The following is a 21,827-nucleotide window of genomic DNA, read 5'->3' as shown; positions in this document are numbered from 1 at the left end:
ATTTCTGCAGGTGTCATTTGTATATATGGATAACCTGGTGAAATTTCCTCTTCATCACAACAGTTGAAGCTGCAGGTGCCCTGCCCTCTTTTAAAATGGTCACTCTAGTATAGCTCCTGCAGCTTTAACTGTTGTGATGAAGAGGGAATTTCACCAGGTTCCCCATTTATACAAATGACACCTGCTGAAATTCCCCTTTCTATGCAACTGTTAAAGATACAGGAGCCCTGTCCTCCTTTTCATATGGTCACCCTAGGTGAAGGGATGTTTACAGCCCTTGATATCAACTAGTTTTGATAAGGGAGTGTGGCAGGCCATAGCCCTGCAATGGCCTGATGCCATTTCATTACCACAGATGCTACCCCTCCACCCCATTCTCTTGCTTCTGGGGATGACAAGTGGGGAGCCAGATGGCACGACTACACAGGCTTGATTTGGCACAGGGAGGAAACAGCATTTTTGACCCATGCTCTACAGTTACAAAAGAATTAAGGCAAACAAAATGGATTGTATCCAAGAACATTTAACTGGGATTAGTTACCACTTACCTAGCATATCATACTCATGAGTAGGGAGAAGTAAACCATGCATTTACCCCATGCTTTCAATGAGTACTTATGAATAATGTGGGTATGTAGGGATTCCAACCCATGTTAGTTGTTATCATGAGTATTTATCAAGAAAAATAGTTAATTTTAATTAATGCCTCTCTACGAGAGGGAGTGGTCCCAGACTGAAAGAGGCGGTAGTGAGACCACTCCTGAAGAAAACTTCCTTGGACCCGGAAAATCTTAGTAACTACAGGCCGGTAGCAAATGTTCCATTCCTGGGCAAGGTCCTTGAGCGGGTGGTGGCGGGCCAGCTCCAGACACTCTTGGATGAGACTGATTATCTGGATCCATTTCAGTCGGGTTTCAGGCCCGGCTTTGGCACGGAAACAGCCTTGGTCGCCCTGTATGATGACCTATGTCGGGAGAAGGACAGGGGGAGTGTGACTCTGTTGATTCTCCTTGATCTCTCAGCGGCTTTCGATACCATCGACCATGGTATCCTTCTGGAACGTCTGGCTGAGTTGGGAGTGGGGGGCACTGCATTGCAGTGGTTCCGCTCCTACTTAACAGGACGGCTCCAGAAGGTGGTGCTTGGGGGACATTGCTCGGCCCCGTGGACTCTTCAGTATGGAGTTCCGCAGGGATCGGTCTTGTCCCCCATGCTGTTTAACATGTACATGAAACCGTTGGGTGCGGTCATCCGGAGTTTTGGAGTGCGCTGTCATCAGTACGCTGACGACACACAGCTCTACTGCTCCTTTTCATCCTCATCAGGTGTGGCTGTGGATGTGCTGAACCGGTGCTTGGCTGCGACAATGGACTGGATGAGGGCTAATAAACTGAGGCTCAATCCAGACAAGACTGAGATGCTGCTGGTGGGTGGTTCCTCTGATCGGATGGGGGGTGTTCAACCGGTTCTGGATGGGGTTGCACTCCCCCTGAAGGAGCAGGTTCGTAGCTTGGGGGTTCTCCTAGAACCATCTTTGTCACTTGAGGCTCAGGTGGCCTCGGTGGCGCGGAGTGCTTTCTACCAACTTCGGTTGGTGGCCCAGCTACGCCCCTATCTGGACAGGGATAACCTAGCTTCAGTTGTCCATACTCTGGTAACTTCCAAATTAGATTGCTGCAATGCCCTCTACATGGGGCTGCCTTTGAAGACGGTCTGGAAGCTGCAGCTTGTGCAAAATGTGGCGGCCAGATTGATAGCTGGAACAGGGAGGTTTGAGCATGTAACACCGATTCTGGCCCGCTTGCATTGGCTGCCTATATGTTTCCGAGCCCAATTCAAGGTGCTGGTCTTAACCTATAAAGCCCTACATGGCTTGGGACCACAATACCTGATGGAACGCCTCTCCCGACATGAACCTACCCGTACACTGCGCTCAACATCTAAGGTCCTCCTCCGAGTGCCTACTCCAAGGGAAGCTCGGAGGATGGCAACAAGGGAGAGGGCCTTTTCAGTGGTGGCCCCCCGACTGTGGAATGATCTCCCCGATGAGGCTCGCCTGGCGCCAACATTGTTATCTTTTCGGCGCCAGGTCAAGACTTTTCTCTTCTCCCAGGCATTTTTAACAGCTTTTTAACAGCATTTAACAACGTTAAGTTTGTTTTTAATGGACCCCACAATTGTTGTTTTTAAATGGATACTGTTGTTTTTATACTGTTTTTATGTGTGTGTGTGTGTTTTTAAATTGTATACTTTTAATGTTTACTATTTTTAAATGTTGTAAACCGCCCAGAGAGCTTCGGCTGTGGGGCGGTATATAAATGTAATTAAATAAATAAATAAATAATTTAAACAAAACTAGTTATGGTAAAGCACTATGTGATCTTGCATATGGGATACAGGAGTAAGGATTTAATGGGACTGTTTTGAGTGATTGCAGAGCTACAGGCCACTTGACTAGGTTTTTTGAACTTAAAGTCTGATTTTATACTCCAGAGAAGCAATAAAGCAGCCTTCCTCAACCTCCTGCCCTTCAGATGTTTTGGGCTTCAACTCCCATTAACCAGCATGGCCAATGTTCAGGAATGCTGGGAACTGTAGTCCAGAACATTTGTTGGGTATGGCTGAAATAAATAATGTCAATTATGAATGCACAAGGTAGTTAAAGGATGTTGAGATCCATTGTCATATAACTGCTAGTAGATTTGGACTGAGAAAACCTTGATTTGGGTTCCAGCTAGGGCCACAAAGCCCTTGAGTCGGTCACCTTCTTCCAGTCTAATATACCTCACAGGGCTTGTTATGAAGATAAATGGAGCAGCCGCTTTGACCTTTATGGCAAAAGGTAGGATATAGGTATTTTAAATAAATAATAATCAGCCTCAGCTATCGACCACCTTGACCTTCATAGAGAAAAGAACAATAGTAACAATAAATTGAGAAGTAACCAATTCACATTAGGTAATATTTAGTGAGCGAGTGCAGTGGACAGAGAGCTAGAGGCAAACCTCCGTACAAATCACAGTTCTATCACAGAGAAGCCTCCATTGCCTTTTCTGTAAAATGGGAATAGCAGTAATATAACCAATCTGCCAGCCATTCGGCGGAGGGGAGGACGAAGACAGCCTGTGGCTGAGTTTGGACGATACGCTAATCAACTGCGGGTGGGGGGCGTGTTAATAGGAACAGAATGGGAAAGAACCGTTGATTAGCGTGTCGTCCGAACTCTGCCAATGTGTACATTATAATGCAGCACGCATAACCTTGAGCATGCAGCCTGTGAGGAAAGACGGAAGCGGGTGGTGGAGCCCCGGAGAGCGCGTCGCCCACCTTTCGGCCCAAGCGCGGCAGAGGAGACGGAGCAGAGAGGGAAGCGTTAACGGACCCTGGAAGCTGAGGCGCAAAGTGGCAAACCCCGCCTGTGGGGACGAGGAGCAGGAGGTGGTGGTGGCGGCGGCGGCCGCCTCGACGTCGCCTCACGCCAAACTCTGGAGACACGCCGCCTGCTCCTGCGGCCGCTCCTTTTGCTGCTGCTGCTGCTGCTCCTCCCACCCCTTCAGCCGGTCCTGCCGTGACGCCTCCATTGTGTGCGCAGCCGCAGCGGCTCCCGGCGACTGTTGTATCCGGCCGGCGCCTTTTTCTCCTCCTCCCTTTCCCCCTCCCCCTTCCCCGTAGAAACTGCCGTTGCTGCCGCCGCCGCCGCCACCGCTCTTGGCTCCCCCCCTCCTCTCCTTCTCCTCCTTCAGCCGGCTGCGCCCGGAACAGAGTCTCTTCTTCTCCCCCCCTCCCCTCCACGCCTTTTCACTCTATGACGCGATGGCAACGGCCAACTTCGGCAAGATCCAGATAGGGATCTATGTGGAGATCAAGCGCAGCGATGGTGAGCCGGGGGGGGGGGAGGGGTGGCGAGGTGGAGGGGAAGAGATGGACAGAAGGATGGGAAGGGCTGCCGGCGGGAGGGATGGCAGCCGCCTCCCACCCTCACCATTCCCGCTCTCTTCCTTCCTCTTCCTCCTGCTCTGAGAGGGGGGAGGGGCCGCGCTGCTGGGGCCCATTGTGCGCGCGGGGCCCGTGGAGGATACAAGTGGAGCTGGCGCGGCGGGGGCAGGGGCAGGGGGAGCGCTGGAGGTGGGCCTGTGGCGTCGGCTGCTGTCGTTAAGGAGCTTTTTTTGTGTCGCCTCCTGTGGTGGTGCTTGAAGGCGGTGAGGGACACGGGGAGGCAGACATGCACCGTCGCCGCTGGAGACGGCAGTAGGGTGGGAGGTTGCTGCAGTGCTATGGGGAAGGGAGGGCGAGGAGGGATGGAAAGGGTGTGTGTGTCGGTCTGTGAGGAGAGTGGTGGGGAAGGCAGAAGGAGTCGTGGGGCGAGGGGTGGCTGCCTCTAGGGTTGAGGGAGTGACAGGGGAAGGGCGTGACCCGCGGGCTTCGGAGGCCGGAGGCGGGGTGGGGGGATTCCTTGGGGCTGATGGAAACGTGTGTGTGTGTGTTGTGGTCATGGCAGAAGTAGTAGCTGTGGGAATGCGGGACGGGTTTGTGTGGGGTGGGTGAGACGTCCATAGTTCGAGCAAAGGATGGGGATGGTGAGATAACAGCGCTGTTTGGGAGCTGAGGCAAAGAAAGGTGAACGGAGGAAGCTCTGATGTGGAGAGGAGAGTGGTTGGCTACATCGCTTGTAAAAGGAAGAGGAGAGTAGGCTTCCCCTCCCCTTTCTTCCCTCAACAAATGCATGAAGAAAATTTCGCGCTCCCTCTCCAACATAAGTATGTTTTCTGGAACACAAATTGTTGTTATCCCCATTTACAATAAATGGCCGAATGCAGTGACACCCAAGTAAACCTTAGCTCTGGCCCATCCCTAGTTACTTAACAAAATCTTGATATGGTGAGTGTCAAACTAAATAGAATCCCCCCCTCCCGCCTTTGGCGCCCGGATGTTTGTGTCGCCCTCCCCCCACCCACCACCTTTATTCCAGCAAGGATGAAGTTCCTGTGTTGATTCAGTGTTTCTACCCTGTGTTTCCTGGCAGCAGCATGTGCGATGCTTTCTATAGATGCAGATGAAGTTCGTAGGCGTGTGAGGCTTTGGAGTGATTACCCTTGGATAGCGGGAATACAGTGTATTGGAGGTTGCAAACGGAGTGAATCAATGGGCCCATCTCTGTTGCTGGGTAATAATGAAGGAGATGTCATTGGCTATTTGTAGCTGGCTTTGGTGATGGGGGGTGGGGGTGAGGTTGGGATTCTTTCTGAAAACCCACCCATCCTTCCAGTAGCGCTGAATACTCCGTGAAATGCAGGGGGATATCAGATGTTCAGGTGTGGCCAAAGGATTTAATGCTGATATACTAAAAGGAAGAAGAAGCACATAGTATTGTTAACTGTGCTTTCCGTTTCAGCTCTTGTAATTGTGGTTTAAGGACTTATTTTTATTGTGGCATTACAGCTGCAAGTACATGTATTATAGTGAAATTGAATATTGAGATGAGGCTCAGTTGAACTGCACAACTGACTCAGTGGTCAGTTGCGTAGTTTAACCAGGGGTAGACATTTTGGCTCTTGTTCCAGCTTCAAACTGATCCAAGGGGTGGGTGTGTATTCCTCCCTGCCACATAGGATAGAGGTGGAAGAATCAAACAGGCAGGAGAATGGTGTCTTCTGACCAAGTAGAAATAGTTACTGCCTTGGAACTGTTGCATTGTGTTCTTCTGACTCCCAGCTCCAGTGGTGGAGGAAGGCGAGTCCTTGAATACCAAATTCCTACTTGGAGAGGCTCCTTGCTATTCCTAAGTAGTTTAAGGTCTAGATCATAAAATTATGTAGATTAAATATAAAATAGTTTAAGATCTTCGTTCTAAGATTTAAATGTAGTATTTTTTTAATTTGTATTTTGAGGGGGTGACTTGTGGGTAGTCACCTGCTACTACTTTTGAAGTTCTCTGTTTCAAAAGTAGTTTGATAGGATGGCTGCTGTTGGAAGAAAACAAGTCTGAAACCTGCTTTGGCTCACAGAAATAACTAAATGGTTCCTTAGATTCTGGCCAAATAGGTTTCTTTCCCTCCCTCCAATTCTATAACAAAATATAAATTGGAATAATAATAAAAATCTTCAAAATCAAGCAAAATCTATAATCCCAATGGGGTAATATTTTTACCAGTTGTATAAACAGTGTAGGGATACTATGTGTGTGAAAACTGGTTCTTTTTCCTAGCTGATACTTAAAATTGCTATAATCACTGGGCTGATTCATGCATAATGACAACCCAGAATATGGGTTGAGTAGCGTCACTATAGGTTGTTGTTACATGACAACCCTGCACTATGGTTTAACTCAGGGTTGTTAACCACAAACAACCAGGAAGAGAACTGTGGTTTGTTGCCTTGTGAACTCTGAGTTATTCATGGTTAACATCTCAGAATTAAACCATAGTGGAGGGTTTGTATATAACAACAACCCCTGATTTAGTGACAAGCCATATTCAACCCATACTCTGGGTTGTCATTACATGTGAATCAGGTCAAAGAGACTTCCTGGACAGACTTCTATTCAGACTCTGCTCTGATCCATTTCTTTTTTTTTATCTAGTGTTTCCTGGTGGAATGATTTGCTGTGGATTGTCATTGATGTCAGTGGGTTTAGTATAAAACTGTACTTTTGTGATATAGGAGAGTTGATTAGCTTAACTGTTAGAGAGGAAATTATAGTTGCATTGCTGTTGGAACTGTGACTTGCAACTTTTCAGCCCTTTGGCATTTTTATTAGATGTTTGTGTAATACAGCTATATAGTGCATATACTTACAACATTCACAGTCTTGTTATAACTTCCAAATAAAACACAGAACATAAAATATCTTAAAATAAAAACCAACTTGTAAGAGTGCAGAACGTATAGGGTACAGGTGTTGTGAGAGCTAGTTGCTGTAATAATGGTATATAGATAGAGGGTACGTACAGGAGGTACATTGGGTAAAATCTGAAAAGCGCTGAAATTAACCTTTACATAAGAAAATATGCTTTTCCTTGTAACTGTATGATATAGCACTGTGGGCAAGAATGAAGACTGGCCAGCATTTATATATTAAACTATTTATATGCTACTTTTCAGTTTACAGAATGAATACAACACATCAAAAGAATAAATCAGAATGCTACAGTCAGTTAAATCTTTAAAACCCATCCATTAGCCCATCTTAAGTGACATGCTTGAAGCTCTATGTAAATTAAAAGGTATTTACCTAGTATGACCCTGTTCAGATAACATGCTAACCAAAAAAGGAAGAGATAGTCTCTAGTGTTAAAAAGTAGAAAAGTTTTAATCTCTTTGTACAGATGTCTCAAACGTTTAAAAATGTATTGTTACAAGACTTTTTGAATAAAAGCTCGACGTTTCGGATCTGCCGATCCTTCTTCAGGAGCTGATATAACGGAATAACATGAACTACCAAAAAGTCCAAATGAAGCAGTCAAAAGACTTCCTTGCGTTCTTTTTGCCTGTTGTATCTGCAGCAAACGTTTTTGCCTGTTGTATCTGCAGAGAAACGTTTGCTGCAGATACAACTGGCAAAAAAAATGCAAGGAAGTCTTTTGACTGTTTCATTTGGACTTTTTGGTAGTTCTTGTTATTCTGTTATATCAGCTCCTGAAGACGGATCGGCAGATCCAAAACGTCGAGCTTTTATTCAAAAAGTCTTGTAACGACAATACATTTTAAAATGTTTGAGACATCTGTACAAAGAGATTAAAACTTTTCTACTTTTTAACACCAGAGACTATCTCTTCCTTTTTTTGATTTCACGTAGTGTTTTGCCCCTCATCATTTTGACAGATGACATGCTAAGCCACAGTGGTTAAGCATTTTGAGCTAAAAATTATGACTTCATGTGTTTTGTGAACCATGACTTAGCATGTCATGTATTCCTAACCATCGTGGCTACATAACCACAGTTTAAACATGCTCACTAACCATTTGCTGCAAAAGGGTTAGCGTCCTAACCATGGCTTAGAATGTTGTCTGAACAGGCCCTATCAAAAACATGTTTAGTGCCAGATGAGCCTTCTACCTGCAGGACACCACTCACCTAATATCAGAAGGTGAAGAGACTCTGTGAGGGCCTCTGAAGAATATTCAAGAATTACAGGAATATAAGTTGCCGTTCTTTTTTTTTTCCCCACGTGGGTGGATAGCAGGTGTCACCCCCTTAGCTCCTGAGAGCCTCCAAAAGAGCATATTGCACCTCAGGGAAACACAGCAGTCACTTTCTGTGCTTTCCAGTGTTCTGGTCTTAAGACAATGGAGACACAGGTCAAAATATACATTACATGCAGATGTGTGTAATCTTGACCCAGAGGGTTGCTTGAGATCATGGGAGTGGGGCATGACCTACTGTTTCCTTGCTTCAGATTGCCCACAAGTGGCTTTCCCTCCTTCTCCAGTACATGTACTTTTGCCCACATTTGGAACTCAGGGAGAAGTCACTTGGAAAGATTTTGTAGTGGAGAACTGTTGGGCAGGGAAAGGGTTAAAGTCTAATTTTCTCTCTTCCCGCCCCCCCCTTCTTCAGTCCTGATAACAATCTGGAAGTGCTTTTCCTGTTGAAAAGGGGGCCATAGAAATATGGCACACATCTGTTTGCAATGTCTAGTTGGCTCTGATAGATGGAGTGTGCAATGGGCATAAATGACATATGGATTGTTTTCTGTATTTCTCTTACTCCAGCCTTGGGATTTCTTCAGCTTTTCAATAATCATGACAAGTTCTGTTTGATACCTGGGTACTTAAGTATTGGGGGCAATGAGCTGGCTCACTGAGCTGCCAAGATGGGAACCCACCTTCCTTTTAAACATCCAAAAGTACCCTCAAATGACTTTACCCCATCTTTAAGTCCAAACTGAATGACCAGCAATGATAAACCAGCAATGAGTTTCTTGAATAGGAACCAGTACATTGATTGTGGTCAAATAAGTCACTTAAGAACTGGTGGAAGTAAGGCCTTAGCTAGACTTAAGCTTATCCCAGGATCGTCCAGAGGTCGTCCCCGCCTGCTCCCGGGATCCCCTGTGTGTCATTTAGATGCACAGGGATGACCCTGGGACGATCCCGGGATAAACCTTAGGTCTAGCTAAGGCCCAAGTTGCTCAGTTAAGGATCAGGGATGGAGTCCCTGTCCATCAGTACCTATTGAGAAGGGAGGCCTCATCCATGTGTATACCTTATAGTGTTCCCCTCACTTGTAAAACGTGTCTTGCTAGAGATCCATGATTCCCAAGTATGTGGCAGGCCTTTTTGCATACTCAGTTAGCCTCAGTTCTGGGTTTCTTTGTTAATCTACAGGTTTTATTCAGGTTCCTGAGCTCTCTTGAGTGGCTCTCATCTTTTGAAGACTTTGGATTATTGGTAATAAATTACTGCTGAAAGAATTCTCTTGTATTTCCAACAAGACTAATATATGACACAATATGGCCTAGATGCCACTGTGCCATAAACGTCAGGATATTTATTTATCTCCTGGCAAGGTTACCTCAGTCACCCAGAGCTATAGGAACTGCTAGTGCCTGATTTGCATCACAACATTGTTTTCTATTGCTGTGCTGCTCCAGGTAGCTAGTGAAATGAGAAAAAGTATCTGCCCATGTGCTAGGGACTGCATTTGTAGAAAAACAAAAATCTAATATGTTCACTTATTTATTTCCTTTTTAGAATAATCCTATTTTGTAGTTCGGTGCACTGAGTAGGAAGACATTGAAAAAGAATGTGTACGGTGATTATTATTTTCTCGCTCTGTGTGTTTGTGTGTGTGTATGTATGTGTGTGTGCCACATTGCACTAGCAAATGGATCCAGCTTTGCACGGGGTGGAATAACCCTTAGATTGATACAGCAAAGCTTTCACACAAAACTATGCAACTGTCAGAGTTGGATAAATTGTGGCTGTCTTGTCTAACTAAAGCTCCCTTCATATCTGAATTGTATGGAGGGAGAAGCATCACATGATGGCAGGGGTCATGCTGCTGCCAGTGCAGTTTGCTACTTACAACTAGCCTTTCCTATGTAGACAGTATATACCAATGCATGGATGTCTGAGGGTGGAGCCAGCAGTGTGGCACCACTCCCAATAATTGTGTGATGCCCCCTTCATACAATTTATGCATGAAGGGGCTGTTGAAATCAATGGGACAAGTTAAGTTGCATTCATTTCATTGAAATGCGGGGGTGCATAGATAAAACATTACTGTGCTGAAAACATTTTGTTCAAATGTGTCAATTTTTTTCTCTGCAAGTTAATGTGCAATAAAAAGATAGGGATGGTAGGAACTGACAAATCTTTGTATATCTGGTCCGTGTAGTTTGTGCATATTCAATCATAAGTCCAATCTGTCCAGTTTTGCATCTGTTTGAAAATTTCAGCAAATGTACAAAAATCATATTTTTGTACAAAACACAACTTTCCATAATGTATGCATTTTTGTACATAATTTTGAGCTGACACTTGCATTGGAAATTTCAGCCGAATGTTCAGTCTGAAGGATAAGTGTGTAGTCCACAAAGTATGAAATAGATGGGTTTGCTTAAAAGTGAGATCTAAATGAAATTCTTCTCAATCCCTAATGAGCATTGTACTTGATATTTGTAAGCAGAATCTATTTTGTTTGTTGAATTTATACCCTCTTCATTTCCATGTCTCTCGTTTTCTTGTCTGCTTCCTTTGAGTTGAAAGCTAAGCTTTATTTATTATTTTATACTTTGTAAAATTGCCCAGTTCTGTGAACTTGCCAGAACTGTCTTGATTGTATCTTTGAAATCAATGAAACATGACTGTGTCAATGGCAAAAATGTTTATTAAAACAGTCATAGACTGCAATCCTATACCTTCTTAGGAATAAGTCTCATTGAACTAAGTGTGGCAGGGACCTCTTGAGAAGATGACGTAGAGCAAATCTAATCCTTGGGGCAGGCAGTGATACAGGTTTCCTAAACATTTTAATCTCCTTAAATAACAGAGTCCTGATCTAGCATGTTTATTTGACTTACATTTAGCAAACAAAACTTTAAAAGCATGTATTGTTTATTTTACATCCTGTATGAATATCTGGATTTCCCCCCAATAGCCTAAAGTATTGAAAACTGAAATATTTGATCAGAGGGAAAATCAGTGTATTGTACTTAGTGTGGTTTAAATGCCATATTCAAACAAATTCCAAGCTTGAAGCTGGTCAATAGAAAGAATGGAAAAGAACTGTTCACATAGGTGTGACAAGAATAATAAGGTGTGCAGGTGTGAAATTGCAGGAAGGAATAATTGAATAAACTGTAAGGAAACATTCTGTAGATAAAAACATCTGAGTGTATGAAAGCAGTCATTTGAAACCTCATTATTGGAGTACAGGTAAAAATAGGCTTGCTAAATATTCAGGATTCACACTCAGGCATTTCTGAATATAATGGATAGCATGTCTACCTTTTACCAATGTAACTTATACAAAGCTGTGTGATAGTGTATGTGTGTGATTATATATTCTCCTGTAACTTCGGTGAAATGTAAGGACAATATTCATAGATAGAAATAGTTTGAAATCTGCATTTTGATTTCACTTGAGCTGAAATACCTTGTTGTATAAAATAAACAATTAAGAAAAGCTGTGGTGGATCAGACCAAATGTCCATCTCGTTCTGCATCCATTTCCAACAGTGTCCAACCTGATGCCTCTAAAGAGCTCAGAGTGGCATGCATTCATCCCTCTCCTCTAAAAAACCCAACATTGTGAGGCAGGTTAGGTTGAGAAATAACCGCTGACTCATGAAGACCCATTGAGGTTCATGGCTCAATGGGGATTTAAACTCTAGTATCTCCAGCCATAATGTGACACTCTAACCATTATAGAACATTGGCTTTCTTGGCAACATCTCCTTTCCATTCAGTAGTATATGCCACTTGCAAGGTGGGGAGGATGACTTTTTTCAACAGATGTCATGTTCGTTGAGCTATAAAAGATGTATTGTTACTGGCTGTACAGTTCTTTTTATTACTGCATGTGATAATGCTGAGTTAAGGCTACCATGCTGATGAGTGAGAGCAAGAATTGCTCAGTAATGTACTTTTTTCTTTAGGGCATTTGAATTGTCCTAAATTTTAACAATTTGACAAGTAGAGGTCATTTGCCGTTGAATGTTCTTTATCAATGAATTCACAATTGTATCCATATTATGATGGTTGGGAGGGATAGTTGGTTAGGAGGCTGAGGCATAATCAAGTTTACTAATGGAATAAACTTAATTGTATATCTGCTTGCATCTATATTCCATACATGTTAAAACTAGTATACGTCACAGATATCTGAAAAACAGTAAAGCCCCAATAAAGAGCTGCCTTTGTAACAAACTTAGTGGCCAGTAGAAAGGTTGACGGGGAATATTTTCCTATGAATTCTTCTTTGCCTCTTGGCGGCTTTTGATATAGTAGATCATGATAGTTTATCAATAGAAGTTGCAAGACTGAGGGATTTGCCTTCCTGGATAACTCCTGCAGTAATTGAATAGTCAGATTGGAGGATGACTGTTCAGATTCGAAGGAATTAACCTTTGTGTGTTATTATGTATTTTAATTCTGTTGAAACTGCAGAGGGAGATCATCTGAAGGATGAGTGAATGGCCATCAATATCAATGGCCAGGTTTCTTTTGCTGTTACATCAGTCCAGGAAAAATACTTTTGGTTCTTTGCTAGTCTGTAGTAGATACTATTGTTATTAGGTTGTAGTAGGGGGAAAATACACAACACAGCTAAGTCAACAGAAGATGAGCATTTATTCATTGGGAACCTGAACTTTATGGAGATGTTTCAATCCTTTATTTCATCTGACATCTGAGATCTGTCTTGTTCTTATAGAGACAGGGCTCTTCCTGTCCTGGAATTGTTGGTAGACATCCTTCTGTTTGTTTATTTATTTCAATATGTATGATACTACCAAGTAAAAGAGAAAGGCTCCCTGGTTCAAAGAGTTTACAATCTAAAATTTCACATAAGGTTGCACCAAGAAAGAGGAAGGAAATTGTAGTAGAGGTAAACAGGAAGAGTATTCATTTCTTTCAGTTACATGTATTTAGACTTAGTTATAGGTATGGGGACTAAGGTTGTACCAAAGACTTCACAGAAAATGTGGCCTTTGAGGGATTTGAAGTAAGAGAGGTTGCATTACACAGGTGTTCTGGGAAGCAGTTCCAGACATAAAGGGCAAGCGAGAAGAAAGGATAGTCAATGATGATCAGTTCTGTTGTTGTTGTGTTTAATTGTAGTATAATATTTAAAGTTTTGTATATTACGTTTTAATACCAGAATGAAGTTCCAAATGAATGAAGAATGAATGGAAGTAATTATGTGTCTGAAACACTGTCACATCAGTAAAAGTGGATTAATGTTTTTCTCCTGAAGAATTTGTGAGAGAATTTTCTGTCTTTTATATCAAGTAGATTTGTCATCCAACTAATTACTTGCAATTAAATAAACAGTATTTTAAATACAAACATCCAGGCATGTAGTCCAAAATAGGTGGCATTTTTCAACTGGTCTCAGGAGAGTCATTTGACATTTATATATTTGAAATTGAATGTTTTATGCTTGACAAGGTTTGTGTGACCTTATCTCACTTCTCATATAAAAAGCATAATGGAATATATTTTGCAGAGCATGAGTTATAAAGATGTCAAACTGTATTTTAGGGGCAGTATCCAATATTGCTGCTGTGCCTCTGCCCATTCTGTTGCTCCAGCAGGACCCATCACTAGCACAACAGGAAGCTAAAGCAACCCCAGAAACAAGCTGAAACATTAGTTTCTGGAATGGGACAGGTCTGGAGCCCTGCTGCAAGCTCTGCTACCTCATTCTGGAAATAGGGTTTTGTTTTGTTTTTGAGTACTTCAGGAACTGCTAGTTCCCTGCTGTGCTGGTTATGGGTCCAGGTATTGTGTGGGTAGCATTGGATACTGCCTCAGGAAAAGTGAGCAGAGTATTTGAATATATAGTTTTCTCTAATTACAGTGAGATCTTTGGGGGCAGGACAGCAAATACTTTTATTTTGGTGATGGTGTTTTTAATTCCTAGAAGACCAATTCTGAAATGTTCTGATTCCTGTGGGGAATGTGTATCTCCATCTAGTGTGCAACAAGACCATGATTAGGACCATAGTTCTGTTATATTCCTCTAGTCAAGAAGTATTTATAGCCAGGGTGATAGACAGCACCTCTTTTAGTTTGATTTTACTGCCTTGATCTGTTCCGTTCTCCAGAATTCCCATAGAAACCCAAAACTATCTTTAAAAACTATATTGAACTCAAAAAGCAATTCTGATATTGGGAGGGGAACTGCCACATGTATAACATTTTTCTCTGGATTTCTTTAATCTGGGGGTTATCTACACCTAAGGGTATAGAGGGAAGGAGGGGGGAGGATTGTGGACTTACCTGCTTCCGTGATCCTCCCCCAGCGACTTGATGGACGTGCAACGTCCCGGAAAGAAAGATGGACGTCACGGCTGCCATTTCCCCCCCTCTTCAGTGAAGACGGAGTGCAGTTGTGCTCCACCGCAACAGTAAGTTGCGCACAAACTTCCCCCACCCCCCGTGGGCATGGAGCTTCCCTGTACAGCTATGTGCCCATTTTCAGAGGCCCCATTACTTGTGGGGAGGAAGAGGGATGCTCCCGGGACTGTGGAAAACATCGGGTTTTCCGCGGTTCTTGATATCCCACAGAAAGCCCATGGCCTTGCCCCAGGGACCAGCCTGGATTTAATGGCTGGTGTAGACATGCCCCTACTCTTACTACCAAATTATTTTTTGAGCTCTCTCTAAATTATGTAAATGTACCATGCACATGCTCTTTTGGTTTGCGTCTCCCTTCACCTCTCCTTCCCCCCAGGATATCAGGTCTGGCCCTAGAAGCAAAACTGGTATTCTTTTAGATCCATTTGCTTTGGCCCTTAGAACATATTTTTACCCTTGGATCCAGGTATGCGAAGACAGCATTATGGCTCTCATGGTATGGGACTCAATGCATCGTTTTGGATTGGCTGTCTTGCTTCTCTCATGGCAGAAATAATTTATTTTATTTAAGAGATTTCTTGGCTGTCTTTCAGGGCAAAACCCCTCCCAAGGCAGCTTATAATAATAAAATACATAAAAACTGCTATAATATTTAAAGCAATAAGAACATAATATTTAATAGTTAGAATAAAATTGCCAGTTGTTGTGTCTGAAAGCATTTATCTTGCAACCTCCTTGACGCCCGTCTTTTGCTGTCCTCTCCAGTGTCTTTTTTTATTTATTTATCCCAAAGTAGGTCACTATCTGGAAAGAGTAGCTTCCCACCATTTCAGCATGGTGTGCTAAATTCTGTTATTGTATTATTGGCAGGAGATAACTTTGTCTCTGATCAGACTCTATCTGAGCAGTTGAAGAAGCTGCATTAATTAGTTCCACATTCGTGCAGAGGAGCACAAGCTGCATAAAAACACACTTTGTTCAAATATTCATCCAAATGGAGACTATTGACAGAGGCACAGCAAAGCAGAGAAAGGAACAGAGACAAGGAAAGTAACCTGGCTTCCTCAGCTCTTTTTCTAGATAAATTTACAACCCCCCAGAGTGGGGAAACACCCAACAAGAGAGGGAATTGCTTACATTGTAAATAGGAGATTAATGCTGATTGCCTGCTTTGGGTGTTGCCTTGATGTATTGTACCATCTAAAGAAAGTTGGGTGTGATCAGTCAGTACCTGAAATAAAGGGGGGGGGGGGAGGACAGAGATTAATAACACTTTTTGTACCTAAAGTACAACTCATATTGTTAGTAGTTCTGTAACAGAAATTTCTCACGGTATCTTCTTTGACAAGGGTAGATCCTACAAAAAGGTAGACACTCTTTGCAAACTGTTAGCCAGTTTGCATTGTAAATGAGCAAAATAATTTTATTATATCAATGTTCATTAGGTGCTGAGACACTTAAAAGTGCTACACCTGGTCAAGTCAACTGATAACTGGTTGTACTGGATAATTAGATGTTCAGAATTCATATATGTATCACACAAGGTGAGAAGATTAGTTTTTCTGATAATTCCTCCCCCCCCCCTTCCAAAACCATTCCTTCAGTAACATTCCTCTTTTGGTTTTCTCCTGTCATCTCTTTCTCCCACCATCTTTTGAAAAAAGATTTCAAACTTAAAACATTGAACCTGAGCCAAGAACCCCAATGCATTTGGATAGGTTAGCAAATTGCCACCTGCATAGCTGCTAGTGGCGAGCAAGCACTGCCTTCAAACAAGCAGTCAAGGAAGCTTTTGTAAATTGGAAAAGAGTTGTGTGTCGTCCACCCTCATTCTTTTAGGTCATTGATATTATCATAAATGATTAGCATACTTCTGTGAGGGAGGTGGCAAATAAGTTTCATGGGCTTGTTTGCACGGCTGTCCTTATTGGCTATAATCCAAAGGGTGGATTTGTGAGAGGGCAAAAGCCAGAGCTTTCTTTGTAGTTTCACAGCTGCATCTCCCAAAAGGCAAGCTGTTTTTCAGACTCAGTAGCAGTTCATCTCATCTCTGGGAGTTGCAGTTGTGGAAATGACAAAGAAAACTCCAGATGTGGTTCCTCGACATACAGATCAAACAATTACCATGGATCACCAGAATGTCTGTGGTATTATCCGTTGACACAAAAAGCAAAGATAGCTGTGTTGGCCATATGGAAAAAATAATCCAAAATACTTATTCAGGTAATACCTTTATTAGGCCAATTCAGAGGTCACCAAAGAATGTATCAGCTTTTGAGTTCTCCAGAAATTTTTGTCAGGTTAGGTTGTAAACAAAATAAAAAGTAGGGCCAGGGAGCAGGCAGAAAGTGACTGATGTTTAAGCCAGGGAATCTGCATTTAGTCAGTCTTCAAACAGAATGTGGGAGGAGGTTGCAGACATTCAAATTAGACTCTGCAGGTGATGTGATGATTTCAGATAGCATTAAGGACTCTTGGGATGAAGAAACAATGGCTAGTCTTCAAATTTTAAAAATATAAAATCCAGATATTACTTGGAACTATCGTCCTTAGTTGAAACACACATGATCCTTGGAAAAAAGAAATAGAGAGAAACTAGACAGTTCCTATGTTAACAAAGCTAGAGATCATGTTAGATGATCTAGGTGTTTAGGGAGTCTTGCATCTGCATTGTTTGCATACAGGTGCCCCTAGCATTGATGTCGCTATGGAATATGATTAATTCCAGGTCTCAGCGTGTATATAGGAGTACGTTTTCTTGAGAGAGTGTCACTTGAGTTACTAAAATTGATAGCGTTCTCCTTACATTTAGGAAACAAATGATGGTAGTGGTGAGGAATTATGAGTCCTATCAAAAAGTATTTTGGAATATTAGAAATGCAATTCAAGCTACAGTTTTATATGCACTTACTTGGGAGTACACCTCACTAAAATAATGGGGTCTGCTTCTGAGTAGATGTGCAGAGGATTGCACTGTCAGTGGTGTAAGAATAGTAGTGTTCGTAATTATTATTATTTGCAAACAAACTAATGCAGATACAAAAAGCAGTTTTGGGAAATTCTACAAATTTTTGAAGGAATGCTTATGTCAGTTCCCTTAGAACTGCAGGGTGAAGGGAAGCACACTCTGGTCTCCGCCAGGGGATCTAGGGCCACTGGGAGGTTGAAGCCCCTGCCTTTCAAGAAGATCATAATGGCAAAGGGGAGACCCTTCCCCCGCCCTGGCCCCATCCATAGACTAAGGAAGGAGCAGCTGTAGGGTGCTTGCTCCCTCACCCCACCACAACAGAAAGAACACTCAGCTTCAACTAGCTATTGCTCTAGAATCAGAGGGGGCAAAAGAAACATGTTCTGTCCCTGTCTACCTGCCAGGGGATGAAGGGCTGCTGGATTGTGTGGTTTTGTAGATGTGGTGTACGTGTGTATGTTAAATCCATAACATTGGCCACATTCGGACATCACAATAGCCCATGATGGGTTAATAAACTACGAATAGTAGCTTATTTTTGTAATAGTCCGTGATCTCCTGCCACCCAAACGGGCTAATAAGCTACTGTGAATAGCTTATTAAGCCATTTGTGTAATTTGACTTGCCCCCTGTCTTGCTGTAGTCCACCCACTTGAGCAGTGGCACTATTTCACCTGTAAAGCACTGGATGTTTGCAGTTGGGAGGCACCCGATCCAACAACAAAACCCTGTGTGACTACTCATGAAGGAGCAAAAATTCCAATCACTCGAAAGGGGATGATGGCTATAAAATCTTGGGGCTTTGCACAAATTCACATTTCTGAAAATTTGTACCTGTGCAATTGTGTACTTTAGGCTATGGTGAAATGCACATTTTTGGCTGTTTTCTTTATTTTTGCTTATTTTCCGAAAAGTTTATTCATGTCACACCCGGTGCACTTGGGACTTTCCTTCCCATGGGTGAAATTGCATAGGATTTTGAATATGGATCAGGTGCATCCTGACTAGGGCAGGCTGCCTATGAATTGTGGTCCCAATCCTGTAAAGGATTTATAGAGCAGCAGCATCTATATGATCCTATCTTGCCTCATGACTCTATAGGTGAGCAAATTAACCCACACTGCCTAACAGACAACATGATAACCCACGATGGGTTAAATAACCCTTACTGCAGAACGTGGGTTATCAGAGTGGGTTATTTTGGGCAAAATATATTATTGTGAGTTAAAAAATTCCCGACAGATAATATGATAACGCATGATGGGTTATTTAACCATCGTGGGTTATTGTGTCGTCCAAACCCAGTCATGGTGGTGGTAAAATCTTGTGTAAGTTTCCTTTTTTAAAAAAGAACAACCAAAAACCAAACCAGCTTTAGTTTGAAAGCCTTTATAGTGTTAAAATGTGCAACTTGGAGAAAACTAAACATGTTTTCAATGTATCACCAAAATTCTAATTCTTGTGAAGTACAAGAAATAACGGTTTCAAATGCTACAAGCATGAACTGCTTCTTCATTTTTAAGATAAGTAAACCATGAGGGAAAAAGTAAGCAAGGAGGCCTACTGAAGTCAGATTTGATTTTTTTTTTAATAAAAAAACACCCTCAAATTTTGGTCGTTGAAGTCTGCATGTTGTACCTTGATATTTTCTTTTGTTTGTTTTAAATATAAGCACTTCTTTCCCATTCCACTGCTCTATACCAAGGCTGTCTTAAAAATCCTAGACCCTTAAGTCACCCTCAGTATATTTACAGCAATCATAGCAGTATGAAATTAATGGTAGTTTGCTTTTGCTTTTAATATTATCCTATAACTGAATAAATAAATACACAAGCCCAAGTCCATCAATCAGCTGAACTTATGATGATTCAGGAGCAGCTAAATGTGTAACCAAGGATGCTGTTTTTTTCATTGAATGGGGTTGATCCATCTCTCCTGTTTTCAGATGCCTTGGCAGCAGGAGCACTGGGAGTAGTAGTAGTAATGGAAGGAGGAACAATAGTATCCAGGTTGAATGCAGAGGCTTGTTCCACACTTACAGTAGCGCAAGGATTAGTAAGTCTCTTCTAAGTCTCCTTGAGTATCATTTGATCTTAATAAATGTTTCCTTTCTAGGCCGAATACATGAAGCTATGGTAACATCTCTAAATGAGGATAATGAAAGTGTTACTGTTGAATGGATTGAAAATGGTGACACTAAAGGAAAAGAGGTACAACTTTTTCATTTTTATTTTCTAAAAAATGTTATGTTTTAAAAAAAAATTTTAAGTTCTAATAGGTAATATACTTAATATTTTAATATTTTATATTGTATTTTATGGTTTATGCTTGTATGCCACTGAGATAACACTGTTATTGGGTAGTCATATAAATGTCATAAATAAATGAATAAAATATAGGCATTTAAAATGTAATATGAAGCTCTGGGGCTGAAGATTTTGAAAACCCACGGTGAAGCAAAGGCCAGTAAATTGGGATACCACACCATGTGGGACAGGATCTCAAATACTCATTTCAAGTCTAGAGATTGTTCTGTGTACTTGTTTCCGATCTCTTCAAGTCATAGCTTTTAAGAATCATGAATTCTCTTTAGGGAATGGTACAGCAGTACTTCACAGAAATGTTACAAATTAGTACATAGAAATTACATAATGTGAAGGAACTTCCTCAAATCAAGTCAAAATCAGTGATCTCCACCATTTTTCAAGTGGGAACCACTGTAGTAAAATAAAACAAACAAAACAAAAAATTCAGTATGAGAGCCACATTAACTTATTACTAAAATTTACACAGTTGAAGGCTGTCCCAGAGCAAAGGGTTAGAGAGAAATGAGAAGTGACACTGCAGCAAGCCAGAGGAAAGGTGTGTTGCGATGCATTGGTGTTTAGGGGAAAATGAGGGCTTTAAGAGGTGGAAGTTGGAAAGCTGGCAAAAGAGAAACGGGAAGAAAATGACACCTTTCCTTCCTTACGTTCTTTCCAAAAACACAGGGAGGGGAAGTGAGGATACTTAGGGCCAGGGTGAACCTGAAAATGCAGCAGAAAGAGCAGGCTTTCTTCAGCCATGGCAAGGCTTTACCAGGGAGAAAGATTAGGCTTTACTGAGTCCAAAGGATCCCAGGCCAGAGGAACACTCCATTTTCCATTTCAATAGAAGGTGTCTGTGGGAATTGCAGATACATGTTGTCCTAAGTTGTTAGACCTTACCAGTTAATTTTTTCAGACAAAATGGAGACTTTTGACCCAAGGTCATAATGTGGGGACCCAAAATGGAGATGAGTTCGTGCTCTCTGGCAACAAAACCATGTGGGGCTGTTTGTTTAAAATAAAAATGCAGGAAATATTTACTTGTTTGCTATGAACAATCTGTTTTTCTTGTATGCAGATTGACTTGGAGAGTATATTTTCACTTAACCCAGACCTTGCTCCTGAAGATGATGATCCCAGTCCAGAGACACCACCCCCTCCAACACCTTCTGCTAAAGTAAACAAAATTGTGAAGGTTGGTGATACATATACAGTGCCATTTGATTGAAGTTGCCATTCATTTTGCCAGTTGGTATGAGATCTTCTTTATTTTATAATTGTAGGTTTAGCAGGTTTAACGTTTTTCTGACTTTTTTTTTAAGTGGTAAATATCATGGGCAATGCACAGAGGATGAGTTCTTTATTGACTGTTACTGACAAGGCCTTTGATAGAGTGAAATGGGATAATTGCAACCCTTGATAAATTTTAATTATGGAGAGTCATTCATTTTTTATCATAAATCTATAAGTGTGCAATCTTTTGCATGTTTAGACAGGAAAAAGCCTACAACTCCCAGCACGCTGCATCCAAAGTGCACATGATTGCATCCTAAGTCAGAAACAGCAGCTAAACTTTCATCAAATGGTTAAGTATCAGAAGGGATACTCTTGATGGGGGTAACCTGACGAAGTTGTCTCTCCTTCCCCTTGCTGAATTACTGCTTTAGTGAGACCGTAGGAACCTCATTTTTTAGAGAGTGACAATATTGTTGGTGTCAAAGATGGACAATAGCAAGTAAACTTTTCTCTCTACGCAACCAATGCTACAATGTCAGGAGATTCAGTTGTTTTGTAGTAAATGTAAAGATTAAACTATATGTAAAACTAAATGCCACCTAATGTTACCTGAAACTTTTAGAAATGCTAACCATGGCCATTGGGGCCTGATCAAGCTCGGGAACAAGGAGAGGGAGAGTTCAGCCCTCCTCCTAGTAGTCCTCACAACGACTGGCACTTCCCTTATGAAGCTGGTTGTCAGGACTGCAAGAGGGGGGCAGGATTAAACTATTCCACAATCCTGACCTGAT

The 21,827-nt window shown here is 42.0% G+C and overlaps 1 protein-coding gene across 4 annotated transcripts in view; it reads left to right on the top strand.

The window, feature by feature from the left end:
- The first annotated feature begins 3,730 nt into the window (after positions 1 to 3,730).
- Positions 3,731 to 21,827, top strand: part of KIF2A (kinesin family member 2A) — a 56,826-nt gene continuing 38,729 nt past the window's right edge. For 2 of the 4 annotated variants that reach the window (XM_063128028.1, XM_063128027.1), the window contains exons 1-3: positions 3,731 to 3,877; positions 19,610 to 19,704; positions 20,879 to 20,995. In XM_063128028.1, the coding sequence (XP_062984098.1) occupies positions 3,814 to 3,877; positions 19,610 to 19,704; positions 20,879 to 20,995 (276 nt within the window). In that variant the 5' untranslated portion in view covers positions 3,731 to 3,813. The remainder of the gene's footprint in view (positions 3,878 to 19,609; positions 19,705 to 20,878; positions 20,996 to 21,827) is intronic. The other 2 variants (XM_063128029.1, XM_063128030.1) reach the window with 2 other exon arrangements.

This window comes from Elgaria multicarinata, chromosome 6 (genome assembly GCF_023053635.1).
Source record: "Elgaria multicarinata webbii isolate HBS135686 ecotype San Diego chromosome 6, rElgMul1.1.pri, whole genome shotgun sequence".
Classification (NCBI taxonomy): domain Eukaryota; kingdom Metazoa; phylum Chordata; class Lepidosauria; order Squamata; family Anguidae; genus Elgaria; species Elgaria multicarinata.
Note: the sequence above shows the minus strand (reverse complement) of the source record. Positions and strands in the feature narration are given on the sequence as shown.